The 18,258-nt window shown below is 45.9% G+C and overlaps 1 protein-coding gene across 1 annotated transcript in view; it reads left to right on the plus strand.

Annotated features, from left to right (window-relative positions):
• Positions 1–4,950: 4,950 nt before the first annotated feature.
• Positions 4,951–18,258, plus strand: part of LOC144607791 (integrin beta-3-like) — a 59,960-nt gene continuing 46,652 nt past the window's right edge. The window contains exon 1 of the mRNA XM_078424866.1: positions 4,951–5,043. Within this exon, the coding sequence (XP_078280992.1) occupies positions 4,962–5,043 (82 nt within the window). The 5' untranslated portion in view covers positions 4,951–4,961. The remainder of the gene's footprint in view (positions 5,044–18,258) is intronic.

Below are 18,258 nucleotides of genomic sequence, written 5' to 3' on the forward strand. Positions count from 1 at the left end.
TGTGACATCCTTTGGTAAACTGACTGCAGCCTTTCTCCGCTATCAGCCCCAGTCTCCCGTTTAAAATGTCCAAACTGCAGCTCTTTGGTTTTGTGTTGATTTCAGAATGAGGGAAAACTTCTCAAATCTTACAATTGCTGCCTAACAGCGCCAGAGACCCGGGTTCAATCCTGACTACGGGTGCTGTCTGTGTAGAGTTTGTACGTTCTCCCTGTGACTGTGTGGGTTTTTTCCCAGGTGTTCTGGTTTCCTCCCACATTCCAAGAACATACAGGTTTGTAGGTTAATTTGCTTTGGGTGTATGGAACAAGCTGCCGGAGATGGACTATCCCAACGTTTAAGAAACAGTTGGACAGGTATATGGCTAGGACAGGTTTGAAGGGTTGTGGGCCAAATGCGGGTAAGTTGGATGAGTAGCTGGGACATGTTGACCGGTGTGGGCAAGTTAGGCCGAAGGGCCTGTTTCCACGCTGTATCACTCTATGGCTCTGTGACTTTATAAGCAAAATCTCCCACACCAATGATCTTCATACCATCAGTGAAGGCAAGTAATGCCATGGCCTGTAGTAACCGCACAATGTTTTCACTAGGAAATATATTGATATTCCTTCATTGACATTGTCTAAGTTCTGGGATTCTCTCCCGACAGCATTGTAGGAGGGCCTTACCTTGAGGACACAAAGTGCCGGAATAACTCAGCAGGTCAGGCAGCATCTCTAGAAACCTGTATCGGCGACGTTTCAGGTTGAGACACTTCCTTACCTTAAGGTGCTATATTGGTTCAGGAAGGTGCCCAGCACTATTTTCATAAAGACAGTGCTGTCTGTGTGGAGTTTGCACGTCCTCCTTATCACCCTGTAGGTCTTCCGCCTGGCGGTCCGGTTTCTTCCCACATCCCAAAGATGTGTGGGCTTGTAGATTCATTGGCCCCTGCAAATTGTCACTCATGTGTAGGATTAGTGGGTGCAAAAGTGAGATAATCTGGACCTAATGTTGACATGTCTGCTATGGTCAGTGTGGACTCGGTGAGCCGAATGGTCTGTTTCAATGCTGTTCCTCTAAAGTAAACTACACTAAACTAAACAAAAAACCTGAAAATATCACCCTGAGTACTGGCACACCACAGGGCTGTGTTCTGAGCCCCATTCACACACGACTGTGTTCCTGCATTAGACACCAACACCATTGTCAAGTTTGCAGACAACACAATGGTGATCGGGCTGATCACCAACGGTGATGAAACAAAGAGCGGAGGTGCAGAAACTGGCGGACTGGTACTCTGATAACAACCTGTCCCTAAACACCTCCAAGACCAAGGAGCTGATCATCAACTTCCATAGATCACACAACGGGGAATACGCCCCGATCTTTATCAACGGGGACAGTGTGGAGAGAGGTCCAGCTTCAAGTTTCAGGGCACTCACATTTCAGAGGATCTCACATGGTCCACTAACACCGCTGCGCTGGTCAAGAAGGCACAGCAACAACTATTCTACCTGAGAGCACTGAAAAAGTCTGGTCTACCTCAACAGCTACTGACGACCTTCTACCGCTGCATCACAGAGCATCCTACCGCATGGCATCCCTGTGTGGTACCTCAGCTGCACGGAGGCAGAGAGGAGAGCTCTTCAGTGGGTAGTCCATAGAGCTCAGAAGACTATCGGAACATAGCTACCAGCCTTGGAGGATATCTACAACACACGATGCCTCAGAAAAGCCACCAGCATCCACAAAGACTCCTCACACCCCTGCAACAGTCTGTTCTAAATTCTACCATCGGTCAGACGATACAAGGCCTTCTACGCCCGCACCTCCAGACTCAGGAACAGCTTCATCCCCAGGGCCATAGCTGCTATGAAGACGCAGGGCCATAGCTCATCCCCAGGGCCATAGCTCCAAAGACGTACAGGTATGTAGGTTAATTGGCTGGGTAAATGTAAAAATTGTCCCTAGTGGGTGTAGGATAGTGTTAATGTGCGGGGATCGCTGGGCGGCACGGACTTGGAGGGCCGAAAAGGCCTGTTTCCGGCTGTAGATATATGATATGATATGATATGAACCGGTCCTGCTGAGCCAGATGGTCACATCGCACAGTGAACCGGCACAGACCTACTTGAACTTTATACTGTTTTAAAACTGTTTCTAATTTTGTTTCACTGAGTTGTTTAAATTAATACTGGTTAGCCAATTAATTTATTGCATCGTATGGGAGGGGCATTCCCAATCTCGTTGTACCCCTGTACAATGACAATAAAGATATATTGTATTGTATGGTATTGTAAAATACCTTTGTACCTTTGAAGATGCTGAAGGGAATGTAATAGTTTCATTGTGAGTAATGTTAAAAAAACTAAGCAAAACTAAGTCAAAGTCTTCTTTCAGCTTTAGATTGCCATTGAATCCATGAACATTATCAGAGCTCAGCCATCACTTGTTTCCCATCCTGGAGCACAGGAAGGATTTTATGGCATCAAGTTATCTAAAGATCTTCGTTTCTCCAGAGATGCTGCCTGACCCGCTGAGTTACTCCAGCATTTTGTGTCTATCTTCGGTAGAAACCAGCATCTGCACCTCCTTCCTACTCACTTCATTTTTTGAGCTTGAAATCGACCGTGCATTACCAGCTTGTGGTTTCCTGGAAAGGACCAGAATTCATTGCCATGTGTGTGTATACAGCATGTACCCACAGCTGTTTGTGTGTGTATACAGTGCATGCTCATCAGCTGTTTGTGTGTGTGTGTGCATAGTGTGTGCCCACCAGTTGTGCATGTGCATATGTGTGTATGTGTACACAGTGTGTGTGTGTGTGTGTGTGTGTTTACAGTGTGTGTGTGTTTACAGTGTGTGTACACAGTGTGTGCGTATACAGCATGTGCCCACCAGCTCTGTGTGTATGTGTGTATATGTGTGTGTGCGTATATACAATGTGTGCTCACAAGCTGTGTGTGTGAGTGTGTACAGTGTGTGTGTGTGTGTTCAGTGTGTGTGCGAATGTGTAGTGTGTGTGTGAGTGTGTACAGTGTGTGTGTGAGTGTGTACAGTGTGTGTGTGAGTGTGTAGTGTGTGTGTGTGTACAGTGTGTGTGTGTGTGAGTGTGTACAGTGTGTGTGTGAGTGTGTACAATGTGTGTGTGAGTGTGTAGTGTGTTTGTGAGTATGTACAGTGAGTATGTACAGTGTGTGTACAGGTGTACAGTGTGTGTGTGTGTAGTGTGTGTAGTGTGTGTGTATGTACTGTGTGTAGTGTGTGTGAGTGTGTGTAGTGTGTGTGTGTGAGTGTGTATGTACTGTGTGTAGTGTGTATGAGTGTGTACAGTGTGTGTATGAGTGTGTACAGTGTGTGTGAGTGTGTACAGTGTGTGTGCGAGTGTGTACAGTTAGTGTGTGTACAGTGTGTGTGCAGTGTGTGAGTGTGTGCAGTGTGTGTGTACAGTGTGTGTGTGTGTACAGTGTGTGTGTGTGTAGTGTGTGTCAGTGAGTACAGTGTGTGAGTGTGTACAGTGTGAGTGAGTGTGTGAGTGTGTACAGTGTGTGTGTGTGTGTGTACAGTGTGAGTGTGTACAGTGTGTGCGTGAGTGTGTACATTGTGTGTGTGAGTGTGTACAGTGTGTGTGAGTGAGTGTGTACAGTGTGTGTGAGTGTGTGAGTGTGTACAGTGTGTGTGTGTACAGTGTGTGTGTGAGTGTGTACAGTGTGTGAGTGTACAGTGTATGTACAGTGTGTGTAGTGTGTGTGTGTGCAGTGTGTGTGTGTACAGTGTGTGTGTGAGTGTGTACAGTGTGTGTGTGTACAGTGTGTGTACAGTGTGTGTACAGTGTGTGTACAGTGTGTGTACAGTGTGTGTACAGTGTGTGAGTGTGTACAGTGTGTGTGTGTGTGAGTGTGTACAGTGTGAGTGTGTACAGTGTGTGTGTGAGTGTGTACCGTGTGTGTGAGTGAGTGTGTACAGTGTGTGTGTGAGTGTGTACAGTGTGAGTGTGAGTGTGTACAGTGTGAGTGTGTACAGTGTGTGTGTGAGTGTATACAGTGTGTGTGTGAGTGTGTATAGTGTGTGTGTACAGTGTGTGTACAGTGTGTGTACAGTGTGTGTACAGTGTGTGTGCACAGTGTGTGTGAGTATGTACAGTGTGTGTGTGCACAGTGTGTGTGAGTATGTACAGTGTGTGTGTGTGTACAGTGTGTGTGAGTGTGAATGTGTAGTGTGTGTGTGAGTGTGTACAGTGTGAGTAGTGTGTGTGTGTACAGTGTGTGTGTGTGAGTGTGTACAGTGTGTGTGTGTGTACAGTGTGTGTACAGTGTGTGTACAGTGTGTGTGTGTACAGTGTGTGTACAGTGTGTGTACAGTGTGTGTACAGTGTGTGTGAGTGTGTACAGTGTATGTGTGTGTGAATGTGTAGTGTGTGTGTGAGTATGTACAGTGTGAGTATGTACAGTGTGTGTACAGTGTGTGTGTGAGTAGTGTGTGTGTGTACAGTGTGTGTGTGAGTAGTGTGTGTGTGTGTGTGTAGTGTGTGTGTGTGTGTGCAGTGTGTGTGAGTGTGTACAGTGTGTGTGTGTGTGAATGTGTAGTGTGTGTGTGAGTATGTACAGTGTGTGTGTGAGTAGTGTGTGTGTGTACAGTGTGTGTGTGAGTAGTGTGTGTGTGTGTGTGTGTGTGTGCAGTGTGTGTGAGTGTGTACAGTGTATGTGTGTGTGAATGTGTAGTGTGTGTGTGAGTATGTACAGTGTGTGTACAGTGTGTGTGAGTAGTGTGTGTGTGTGTACAGTGTGTGTGTGTGCTAGGTGCCCACATCCCAAGGCGGCGCTCCCCGATGCTGCTGTTGTGATGTTAGGGCGGGACGGGGTCGGGTTCCAACTTGTGAAACATCTGCGAAGGTGGGTGTTCAATGTTGGAGACATCCTGAGCCCAGAGACTGCTCCCTTCACTCGCTGAGGAGCGCCTGGGTGATCAGAGCCGCGGCGATGGGAGCGCACGGTTTGCAGTTGAGGCTGGTCGCTGTGGCAGCTCTGCTCTGCATCTGCATCTGCATCTCCACCGTCCGGGGTGAGTCTCACTCAGCCCCCCTAGCTGGTGGGGCAGGGGGCAGCAAGCGTTGCCGGGGCTGGCTACCAGGGACCTTGGGAACTGTGGAAGGTATCCCAAGGGGAAGGGCGGAGGAGAGGGTCGGAGACCTCTGGGTGTGCGAAGGTACTTTGGAGGGACGCAGTTTCTTGACAGGAGGCAACGTGCGTTTGCTCAAGTGAGCAAAGACCAGCTATTGAGGGTCAGAATCACAGGGAAGCAATCCTGGGGGAAATATTGGACGTCCCAGTGTGTGATCTAACTAGTTTAAAGTGGGATTGAATGTGATAAGTGAGATAAGAAAATAACTGCAGATGTTGGTACAAATCGATTTATTCACAAAATGCTGGAGTAACTCAGCAGGTCAGGCAGCATCTCGGGAGAGAAGGAATGGGTGACCCTTGAAGGGTCTCCACCCGAAACGTCACCCATTCCTTCTCTCCCGAGATGCTGCCTGACCTGCTGAGTTACTCCAGCATTTTGTGAATAAAGTGATAAGTGAGATAACTAATCCGAAAGAAAATGTGACCCATTTAAGCAGGAAGCCGCATTGGAAATATGGTTTTATTTTTTGTTGAATTGAACACCAGAAATCAGGTGCTTTTAATTTTAAGAACCAGATGCATGAATTGAAATTCACATATTTTGAATTTAAATTAGGTTTAGCAACCCTGCTGTTTTTTATACACATTTATTACTTAGGGTTGGGGTTTATATGGGCATAATTTCAGATGGGACAAGAACAACTTAGTTTATGAAGATCTTTAACATCTCAATGCATTTGTCAGCAGTATTTAGGTGTTTAAAAAAAAACTGGATGCGAAATGTTTATTTGGGACGTGGGCCAAACGTATGGGACTAGCGCAGCGGTAGAGTTGCTGCTTTACAGCGAATGCAGCGCCGGAGACTCAGGTTCGATCCTGACTACGGGTGCTGCACTGTAAGGAGTTTGTACGTTCTCCCCGTGACCTGCGTGGGTTTTCTCCGAGATCTTCGGTTTCCTCCCACACTCCAAAGACGTACAGGTATGTAGGTTAATTGGCTGGGTAAATGTAAATGTAAAAATTGTCCCTAGTGGGTGTAGGATGGTGTTAATGTACGGGGATCGCTGGGCGGCACGGACTTGGAGGGCCGAAAAGGCCTGTTTCCGGCTGTATATATATGATATGATATGATATGATATCTTGGTTGGCACAAACGAGCTGAGCCGAAAGGCCTGTTTTGTTGCTATGAATCAATAATATTCATAAATGTTTAAAAAATGGGTCACCCCAAGAGATATTTGTGTCAAGAGCAAGGGGCTTGGCCAGTGAGATGGGATTTAATCAGGTTAGGGAGCTGGAAATTCAGGGGGACATTTGGGAACACAATTCCTGAAATGAGGTCCTTGAAACCTGAAGACATTGTCTCCAATGGTGCAATGATTAAATTCTGGGAATAACAAGAGGCCTGTATCGGAGTGTGGCTATCTCAGAATTGTAGCAATGGAGGAGATCACAGGGGGGAGGGCATAGAAGGATTTGATAACAAGGGAAAGAATTGTCAAATTAGAAACAGGACATTATGGAAATGCTCAGCAGGTTGGATAGCTTCTGTGGAGAGAGAAACCGAATTAATGGTTTAGATCTACTTTGTTTCTCATTCAACTAACACTGCCTGACCTGCAGAGTAGTTTTTTATTACGATTTTTTTTTCCAGATATTCTGACTTTGAGGTTTGTTGAAATCAAGGTGTTCCATAACTGGACCTTGATACAAGTAAGACATGGACAGCAGAGGTTTGGAGGACTTTAAGATGACAGAAAACAAAATAACAGGAGGTTAGCTGTGAGTCGGGGGAAGTTTGGAAATTGAGGAAGATTGTATTATTTTTTTTTTTTAAACCACAGACATGCTGAGGGAATAGACCAACACAGACGAGTTGAAACTCAAAACAGGAGAATGCGATACACGATATTTTAATGGACAGTCAAGAGAAATTATACTTGCTAAATGACTCCTTTTATAGAGGGTGCAAGTAGAGAGATAAATATCATGGTGCAGGTTAACAAAGGAATTTGTTCAGTGTGCTGTAACCTGGGCTTTGTAAACAAGAGGCAATAAGCACAAAAGCTGAACTTACAGAAACAACTCAGGTCAAACTCAGCTGGAGTACGTTGTCAAATTCTGGAAAGGGTGTGAGTAGTTTAGGGATGCAGCATGGAAGCAAACCCTGTGGCCCACTGAGTCCACCTGTTCAAACTCGTTCTGTGTTATCCCACTTTCTCCTCCACTCCATATACGTACCAAGGACAATTTACAGAGGCCAATTGACCCACAAACCCACACGTCCTCGGGAAGTTGCAGGAGACCAGGAGCGCCTAGAGGAAACCCACGCGGTCACAGGGAGAATGTGCAAACTCCACATGGACAGCACCTGGGGTCAGGTTTGAACCCAGATTTCTGGTGCATGTGTGACGGCAGCTCTCCCAGCTGCGCCACAGTGGCACCAAGTGTGGAAGAACAGGGTGTGGAGGAATTCCAGAGTTTGGAATGCAGTACTTGATAGCATAGTCGTCACAAATTGAATGCCGCTGTTCAAAGTGATATTGGATTAATAGTGGAGGGGTTTAAGGATTGAACACACGAGTGCCAAAAACTGGATTGCTGTTTGAAAGACTCACTGTTCACTCGGGGAGGTGGATGTTATTCTGCGGCGATGGCCGTCCTAAAATGGCAGACCGTTCTGGAACTTATGGGAGCTGACAATTTTCTAACTCAGTCAGGTAAGAGGGGGGAGAGTTGGTCACTCTGTGTTTATTCCCTGGGGGTAATTCCATCTTTACAGGTCTGCAGTGTCTGAATTCTGGCGTGTTTCAACATAACAATGCAGAGAATATAAAAATGATCTTCAAACTTCCCATTTCAACTTACGCACCACTTTAACTTTGGTAAAAGAAGGGCACTGAAGACATGGAACTGTTATCTCACAGCCACAACTTGCCTCCAAACGTAGGAGAAGAGTTTATTTGGCTATCGGGGAGAGTAAACTCCTTGCTCCTGTCATCCTCTGTTTAAATTCTTGCAAAAGAAAAAAAAAAATTGAAGGCAAAGAAAGATGACTTTTGTAACACTTCTGTGAAAATACATGAAGGGTCTTGCAAAGCGTGGATACAATGCGAGATTGTAATTCCAATGGCATTAGATGGACGGCCTCCAAGGCTGAAGTCTGTTGCCTGCATTCCAACGCCAGAGCCCATTCTCTCAGCTTCTCTCCCAGCTGTGACACGTGGGGGCGGAAATGAACAGAGTGCAGGGTCCACTGGCCCTGGTTGTTTGAAGAAAGAAGTACAGATACAGTGGGACAAAAACCTCCAGTCTAGCATGTTCAGTGTTATAATGTGGCTATATTTTGTCTTCTGGTTATTTTTGTTGTGGTGCACTTTGCAAGATAGGGAAGTGATATCTTTAAATGACTCTGGGAATGGAGCATAATTCCCACACCCAATACTGCCCCACAATCTCATCTGTCCCCACTCCATACGAGAAATGTTCTGGCATTTGTGCTCTGCCGTGACTATTATGATTATTTGGGTTTAAAATTATTGTTCCTCTGTGTAAACCCTTACATGATCTTGCACCTCGTGGTGGAACTTTATCGCACCCTACAACATACCAGCCCCCTACCTTCCCAGTGCTTTTCTTTCCCCTGACAAGCACCCACCCTATCCTTGTCCCAGTGTTGGCCTTCACGTGGGTCCAACCTACATTCTATCTCTACTTATGATGATGAAGGAGGCCATTCGGCCCATTGAGTCACTGGCAGTTCTCAGAGCAATCCCATCAGTCCTGATTCCCCTCTCTTTGAGTGGAGTAGAGTTTGAGTTTAGTTTATTGTCACGTGTACCGAGGTACAGTGAAACGGTTTTATTGCGTGCTAACCTGTTAGCGGAAAGACAATGCATGATTACAATTGCTCCATCCAGTGTACAGATACATGATAAAGGGAATAACTTGAATAACGTTTAGTGCAAGGTAAAGTCCAATCTGTTTCTTGGATCACGACCAATCTGCATGCCTTTGGGTTGTGGTGGGGGGTGGGGTAGGGGGTGGGGAGATGAAAGTTAAAAAGCTGCAAAAACAGGATATCTGAACCAAGATAACGACAGGAGATAACAAGACAACAACAGGTCATCTGAAGGGCGGCACGGTGGCACAGCGGTAGAGTTGCTGCCTTACAGCAAATGCAGCGCCGGAGATCCGGGTTCGATCCCGACTACGGGTGCCGTCTGTAGGGAGTTTGTACATTCTCCGAGATCTCTTCGAGATCTTCGGTTTCCTCCTGCACTCCAAAGATGTACAGGTATGCAGGATAGTGTAGGATAGTGTTATTATGTGGGGATCGCTGGTCGGCGCGGACCCGGTGGGCCCAAGGGCCTGTTTCCACGCTGTATTTCCAGACTAAACGAAGCAGAATTAGGCCATTTGGCCCATCAAGTCTACCACAACATTCAATCGTGGCTGATCTATCTTTCCCTCTCAACCCCATTCTCCTGCCCTCTCTCCATAACCCCTGACACCCTTACTAATCAATCACCCGAACTAACTGTAATAATTACAATCAATCCATCTACATACAGGATAATGTTTAGGGCATGATAACGTCCAGTCAAAGATGCGAACGGAAACTGACCATCCCTTTGCCTCCACAGATGCTGCTTGACCTGCTGAGTTGCTCCAGCAGTTTGTTTGTTGCTGTATATGACAAAGCAGATTGAGTTGAGCGTTTGGTTTTCACCACAGTCCTCCGTACAATGCGGAAGCGTGCTGTGGCATGTCTTCGTCTTGGATCATTTCTAACAGCACTATCACCTTTGTATCATTGAAACTTTACAGCTGCAGTGGTTAGCTACGTCAGATAATCGTAACATATTGGTGTTAGTACATAAGGAAAGCAGTCAGTGAGACAAGGGAAATGGCCGACATAAGGAACTGCAGATGATTTCACGTCTGAAGAAGGGTCTCAATCCGAAACGTCACCCAATCCTTCATCCCCTCTCCCCATCCCCTCTCCCCATCCCCTCTCCCCATCCCCTCTCCCCATCCCCTCTCCCATCCCCTCTCCCCATCCCCTCTCCCCATCCCCTCTCCCCATCCCCTCTCCCCATCCCCTCTCCCCTCCCCACTCCCCCTCCCTCTCCCCTCCCTCCTCCCTTCCCATCCCCCCTCTCCTCCTTCTCTCCCTCTCCCCACCCCTTCCCCCATTCCTCCTCCCCCCCCCACTCCATCCCCCCCTTATCCTCCCTCATCCCCTCCTCCCTTCCCCCCTCCCTCCCCCTTCCCTCCCTAGGAGATAGATTTAAACTTTCAAATGTGAATAACTTTTAAAATATAATACCAATTTCAATGAAACTTCTTCCATTAGCTCCAAAGGGACAAAGGTGAATATGGTGGGCCTAAAATTGTCGCATTATTGTGTATCGTTTTGGCTGTAGTTCAGGAACAAACAAACAAACAAACAAGAGTTTTAGTATGTAGATGGCTGGTTTCCTGTACAAGGGGGATCGAGTAGATTAGGCATGTATTTTTGTATTATAGACAATAGACAATAGGTGCATGAGGAGGCCATTCGGCCCTTCGAGCCAACACCACCATTCACTGTGATCATGGCTGACCATCCACAATCAGCACCCCGGTCCTGCCTTCTCCCCATACCCCTTGACTCCGCTATCTTTAAGAGCTCTATCTAACTCTCTCTTGAAAGCATCCAGAGAATTGGCCTCCACTGCCTTCTGAGGCAGAGTTCCACAGATTCACAACTCGTTGAGTGAAAAAGTTTTTCCTCAGCTCCGTTCTAACTGGCCTACCCCTTATTCTTAAACTGTGGCCCCTCCACTACACCCCCCCCCTTCCCTCCTTCTCCCCTTCTCCCAAATCTTTGCACATCCCCAATTCTTTCCACTCATCACTTTAATTTCATGTTTCATGTATTTTGTGTTTTATGACTGCTGGCAGATCAAATACCCTCCTGGGATAAATAAAGTTCTATTGTATATTGTGTCGTAATCAAGAATTTGTCAACCTGCACTATAAAAATCACCACTGCTGGGAGGCATAGATAGGGTAGACAGTCAGAATCTTTTTCCCAGGGTGGAGGCATCTAAGATGAGAGGGGCAAACTTGAAGGTGAGAGGAGAAAGTTAAATGGAGATTGTTTTTTATTCAGAGAGTGGTGTGGGTGCCTGGAACACATTGCCAGGGGAGTTGCTAGAGGCAGCCATGATAGAGGCATCCAAGAATCATTTAGATAGGCATGTGGAAGTGCACGGAATTGCGGGACATAGATCGTGTACAGGCAGATGAGATCAGTTTAACTTCCTGTGCTGTACTGTAGTGCTCTATGTTCTATATTAAATGCAAACCTTCTGTGTGATTTTGTACACCAATGTTCCTTAACGATGAGGCAGAGAGAGACAGGCAAATTAGTGGTGAGGTCTTACTTCCTTCCGTTTAACAGCAACATTGTACAAAATAAACTCTTGGGCATTTGCCAACGTAAACTAACCTGAAACCTCAAAGGGTTTGATTAGGCCCAAATTAATCCAATTTCCTTCTCCTCCCATTTAGACAAAGCACTTGGTCACGGCCAAAAATATGGACATGACATTAGCGTTGACCTCCAGAATGGAAATGGACAAACTCTACTTAATGGAGTCTCTGAGGTGTGAGGGTAGACTGTGTGAAAGCCCATCATTGCTGCTGCGATGAACAAATGGAGGCTATTAGTTGGTTCCTCCTACACACCCGTCCAATAAGTGCTGGTATCACAAAATGCTGGAGTAACTCAGCGGGTCAGGCAGCATCTCTGGAGAGAAGGAATAGGTGGCGTTTCGGGTCGAGACCCTTCTTCAGACTGATGTGGTCCAATAACTGCTGTGATGGGAATGGATGACAGTTCCTATCTTTCTGGGCAGGGCAACGAAAACATTATTCCAACGTTTCACCAATATGCCTACTTGCTGTAATTAATATAAACTCACCACACTTCTCCAGAGGCCCCCGATGTAACAATAGAGGGACTTAGTCAGCTGAAGTTATTCTAACGGGGAGCAAAGAAGGGTGCGTTCGGCTGAACGCACTATGGGAACTACACTCGCCCCCCTGCAGGACCTATACATCATGAGGTGCAGATCCAGAGTCAGCAACATTATGGGGGACCCCTACCACCCCAGCAATGGACTGTTCCAGCTGCTACGGTCAGGCAAACGCCTCCGCTGTCACGCTGTGAAAACAGAGAGGATGAGACGGAGTTTTTCCCACAGGCCATCAGGACTGTTAACTCTCATATTACCAGGGACTAATTTAATTTACTGTATTAATTTATTTTTTGTGTTAAAAAAAATAAATCTATTCTGTTTTGTAGTTTTAGCACAATTGCCACTTTCATTTCACTGCACATCTTGTATATGTATGTGACAAATAAACTTGACTTGAGGGGTGGCCCTCTAGAGGGAACCTAGAGCATTACAATAAAGAACAGGTCCTCTGGCATCTGGTCCAGCGGCAGACTTGCAGCTTTATAGGAGTTTGGTTAGGCTGCATTTTTAATAAAGGTACATCTCTCCAAGACGTACAGGTTTGTAGGTTTTTAGATTGGCTTGGTATATGTAAAAATTGTCACTGGAGTGTGTACTGCTGAGAAGAAGGAGAAGAGATCTCAGTGAAGCTTACAAAATTCTTACAGAGCTTGACGGGTTGGACTCTGCGGGAAGGTGAGCAGCTCGGGGGGACCATGCCCTCTGAAGGCGGATGTGCAAACTCCACACGGACCGCGCTGAGGATCTGGCATAAACCCAGGTTGCTGGAGCTGTGAGACAGGTTTACAGTTTAAGAATAAGGGGTAGGCCATTTAGGACCGAGATGAGGAAAAATGTTTTCACCCAAAGAGTTGTGAATCTGTGGAATTCTTCAGATTCCTACTCCTTGTTTGGTGAGCTAGAAGAAAGGGTATATGGTTCGGAAAGGTTTAGAGGAATAAGGGCCAAATGCAGGCATGTTGGACTAGCATAGATAATGATAATGAATGATAATGAATACGTTTAATGGCCAAGTATGTGCATCTTGGTTGAAGTTGGCAAGTTGGGCAGAAGGGCCTGTTTTCATGCTGTATAACTATGACTGTAAGAAAATAGACAAATTAAACAGTTTGCCATGTCAGAACAACATCAGAAAGGAACCACATCTCTGTCTCCAGTGGATATGACAGACTTGTCACATGTCAGGGCACAGTTTGGCAGAGATGTCCTCTGTTAAATTCATCCTTCCATCCTCCAATCTGACATGCTGGGCACTTCCCACAGCCCAGCCATTAGTATCACATAACACAGGGAAAATAGCATCATCGCCCTCTAATAACTCCATGACCCATTTTGACCTGGTCTCATTCTATCATAGATATTTGCTTTGTCCTATTCATTAATCCTGCCTACTGCTAACTTTATATCACCATTTTTATCTGTCTTTCCACAGTACTGACCTGAAATGTTAACTCTGTTGGGTCAGGCAACATCTTTGGAGTAAAGGAATAGGTGACGTTTTGGGTTCTGACCTGAAACATCACCTATTCCTTTTCTCCAGAGACGCTGCCTGTCCTGCTGAGTTACTCCAGCATTTAGCGTTTATCTTCTGTTTAATCTAACATCTGCAGTTCCTTCCGAAACATGTTAACTCTATTTCTCTCTCTACAGATGCTGCCTGCCTCGCTGAGTTTTTTCCAAGCACTTTCTGCTTTCATTCCAGACTTTTAGTATCTATAGTTTTACGTAGAATTTCATAAAGAACCAGAACAATCAGATTATGCATGACAGAAACATTGGCTGCAAAGCAAGAGCAACTTTCCTGTCAGGGGTTTGTGCTGTGGGAGTACTGACGAAGTTGACGAGTCTTTAGTCTGTCTATCAATAGTATGTCTGTACACAGTCGTGCGTTTGTGGAACTTAGCAATGATCATTTGTAGTCTCAACTGTTAACTGTTGATTTTCTCTCAGGTTAGTGACTGTCAATGGCCTTTGTACTGTATCTGATGGATACCTTGGTCCTGATTTTATGTTATCATAGGTGCAGATGAAGTCAAGAACAATTGTCAAGATTTTATGAGCCAAGAGATGTTTAATTGTCATATGGATTGAAAACGGAACAATGAAATTCTTACTCCACAGCAAAACAGGTCAATGGACACAGTATTCATTGATTACACAATAAACGAATGAAAGTCCAATGAATTTTTAAAAAGCAATTTTAGTGCAAAGCAAAGGCCCAAAGTCCCTACTGTAACCAAGACAGTTTGTAGTTCATGGTTTAGTTGGAGTTCTTAGTGTTCAAGAGGAAACAGGAGCGTCTGGAGAAAATCCAGGCAGGCCACGGGGAAAACGTTTCAAACTGCCTACAGACAGCATCCATAGTCAGGATCGAGCACAGGTCTCTGGCGCTGCAAGGCAGCAACTCTGCCGCTGTGCCGCCACGCCCCTTTAGACCAACAGAGTTTTGATTTATTCATTCCAGGGATAGGGACAACTTTGGCAAAGCTCTCGTCTGTGGCCCAAGTCCAGCTGCTCTGAGGAGGTGGGCTGCCTTCTTGAACCACTGGTGACGGTGTGTCAGTCTGTGGCACAGTGTTGGGTACAACTGCAAGGCTGGCAGGGTCACTTCAGAGGGCAGACGGGTGTCACCCCACCATGACGAGGGATGGGCACACACTGGCCAAACCTCATTCTCTGATGGACATTCGTAAACCAGATGGGTGCTTGTACCAACTGCAAACTTTATGGTTACTTTTATTAACACAAATTTTATTTTCTGGTAAGAATTCAGATTCTGAAACTACCACTGGAATTGTATACAGGCACCTCGTGTCTTACACGTGCTTGATTTACACATTTTTAGAATAACGCGCTTGTCTAATTACTACAGAAGTTTAATTTATGTGCTCCTATTTTCAGAATAGTGTCCTCAATCCTTTTTCAAAATGAGTGGTGCCTGGTATATGTTTGATTTACCCGCTTTTTGATTAATGCACTGCCATTTAAGCGTGTGACCATCGCATCTAATGAGAGGTGACAGTGCTTTCTCATAATGATTAGTGCAATAACAAAGCACATCCACATTCATTTCTGACTGAAGAAGGGTCTCGACCCGAAACGTCACCCATTCCTTCTCTCCAGAGATGCTGCCTGACCCGCTGAGTTACTCCAGCATTTTGTGTCTACCTTCCACATTCATTTAACTGCAGTGGTTGGGAATTGAGGCATGAGGCATCTGCTCAGTGCGCCTGCACTTTTCTCCTTGGGCACTGGCTGTGTTCTTTCCATGTCCTTCTATGAGGGGTATTTTCTATTGGTGCTGCTGCACCCATCTACTCAACCTCCGAGCAGCTCGCCAATCATTCTCGTCACCAGTGCCACTGACTTCCAGTTGCGAGGGTGGAAAAGAGAATTGATCGAAGGTTGGAGTGGACTCGCTGGGCCCAAGATCCAGTTTCCATGATAGACACAAAGTGCTGGAGTAACCCAGTGGGTCAGGCAGCATCTCTGGAGAAAAAGGATGGGTGGCGTTTCCGGGAATGTCACTCATCTTTTATCTCCAGAGATGCAGCCTGACCCACTGAGTTACTCCAGCGCTTTTTGTCTATCTTCAGTATATACCAGCATTTGCAGATCCCTTCTACACATGGGCCTGTTTTCCATGCTGTGTCTCTAAACTAATCTTAAGTAGTGCCATGGAAAAATTAAAAACCTAGAAAATAGGTTCAGGAGGAGGCCATTTGGTCCTACGATCCAGCACCGCCATTCATTGTGATCATGGATGATCATCCACAATCAGTAAAGCATGCCTGCCTTCTCCCAATATCCCTCGATTCTGCTAACCCCAAGAGATCTATCTAACTCTCTTTTAAATTCATCCAGTAAATTGGCCTCCACTGCCTTCTGTGGCAGAGAATTCCACAAATTCACAACTCGTTGGGTGAAAAGGTTTTTTTCTCACCTCAGTTTTAAATGGCCTCCCCTTTATTCTTAGACTATGGTCCCTGGTTCTGGACTCCCCCAACATTGGGAACATTTTTCCTGCATCTAGCTTGTCCAGTGCTTTTATAATTTTATACGTTTCTATAAGATCCCCTCTCATTCCTTCTAAATTACAGTGTATATAAGCCCAGTCTTTCCAATCTTTCCTCATATGACAGTCCCGCCATCCCGGGGATTAACCTCGTGAACCTACGCTGCACTGCCTCAATAGCAAGGACGTCCTTCCTCAAATTAGGAGACCAAAACTGCACACAATACTCCAGATGTGGTCTCACCAGGGCCCTGTACGACTGCAGAAGGACCTCTTTACTCCTATAGTCAAATCCTCTCGTTATGAAGGCCAACATGCCATTAGCCGTAGTAGAAACAGCTTTATTCACTCTCTATAAACATACGTTCCTGATCGTAATGCCTTTTTTTACCATCTGGCACTCAGAGAACACGGTTTGACTTTTATTGAAAGCATCTTTAGGCTGTTTCTCGACAGTGATGGTCCCCATTTGGATTTTAAAGAAACCCGTAAATTGGTTGGGCCTGAATCAGGATACTTTGCCCATATCCTAATGAAGCCAGTTGCCGTGGTTAATAATTACTGGTGAGCCGACGGCACTGGACAAATCCCCAGAGACAAGGTGGTGGTCCCAGGCTATGCCAAGGTCAAGACAAGTCTAGTCAAGTCAAGGCGAGTTTATTGTCATGTGCACAAAAGGACACAAAGTGCTGGAGTAACTCAGCAGGTCAAGCAGCATCTCTGGAGAATATGAATAGATGATATTGCGGGTGAAGACCCTTCTTCAGATTCACCTATCCATGTTCTCCAGAGATCCTGTCTGACCTCCTAGTATAACAAAATAACTGCAGATGCTGGTACAAATCGAAGGTATTTATTCACAAAATGTTGGAGTAACTCAGCAGGTCAGGCAGCATCTCAGGAGAATATGAATAGGTGATATTGCGAAGGAATGGGCGACGTTTCGGGTCGAGACCCAGTCTGAAGAAGGGTCTCGACCCGAAACGTCGCCTATTCCTTCTCTCCTGAGATGCTGCATGACCTGCTGAGTTACTCCAGCATTTTGTGTCCTTTTGTGTATTAACCTGCATCTGCAGTGCTTTGTTTCCACATTTTTATTGTCTTGTGCGTAAGTACAGGGAGGTGCAGGTGCTATGCAGCATCACAAGTACACAGACGCCAACGACAGAAATTGTGCAAGGCAGTGGCAAAAGAAAACAGTCCAAAAACACATATATTAAACGTTTGTAGAGCAAGAGGTGGCCCGTGGTGTCCCGTTACTGAGGTAGGATTGGGTCCTGCGGGTTGCATCGAGAACTGGATAGTTTTAGAAAAGTAGCTGTTTCTGGAGCTGTTGGTGTGGGACTTAAGCTTATGTACGTTCTGCCTGAAGGTCGCAGCGAGAAGAGGGCATGGCCCGAATGGTGGGTGGGGATCCTGAATGATAAATGCTGCCTTCTGCGGCAGTGTCTCATGTCGATGCTTTTGATAGTGGGTGGGGAAGGCTGTGTCCAGGCAGAGTCCACCGCTCTCTGCAGCCTCTTGCGTTCGTCTAAATTGGAAATGCAATATCAGGCCATGAAACAGTCGGGATGCTTTCTACGGTGCGTCAGCAGAAGTTTGTCAACAGTACTCAGTGACATGTCAAATCTCTTTAAACGTGCACAAAAAGTAGAGGTGCCGGATTGTTAATGATGGTGGAATTACAAAAGGTGAATTGTTTGCCATGTGAGGCAGGACATGGAAGGAACTTTGTTTGCACAGCTTAGTCACTGAAGGATGTCCAATCAAAACCTTACTGGGCGAATTCAAGCTCCCATTCGTGAACCTGACCAGGAGGCTTGTCAGTCTGACAGGCACTTTGGAACCAGCACAAATACTAAGATGTTCTATTTACCTCCCCATATCCCAGAGCCTTGTGTAAGAAGGAACTGCAGATGCTGGTTTAAACTGAAGATAGACACAAAATGCTGCAGCAACTCAGCGGGTCAGGCAGCATCTCCGGAGAAAAGGAATAGGTGACGTTTTGGGTCGAGACACTTCTTCTCAGGGGAAGAACACTTTCTGTTTCAGTCACCCTAAGTGTCTGTCACATTTGCTTCTCACGTGGTTGTTGACAGAGTCCCGG

The sequence above is a fragment of the Rhinoraja longicauda genome, chromosome 29, assembly GCF_053455715.1.
Source record: "Rhinoraja longicauda isolate Sanriku21f chromosome 29, sRhiLon1.1, whole genome shotgun sequence".
NCBI classification, from domain to species: Eukaryota; Metazoa; Chordata; class Chondrichthyes; order Rajiformes; family Arhynchobatidae; genus Rhinoraja; species Rhinoraja longicauda.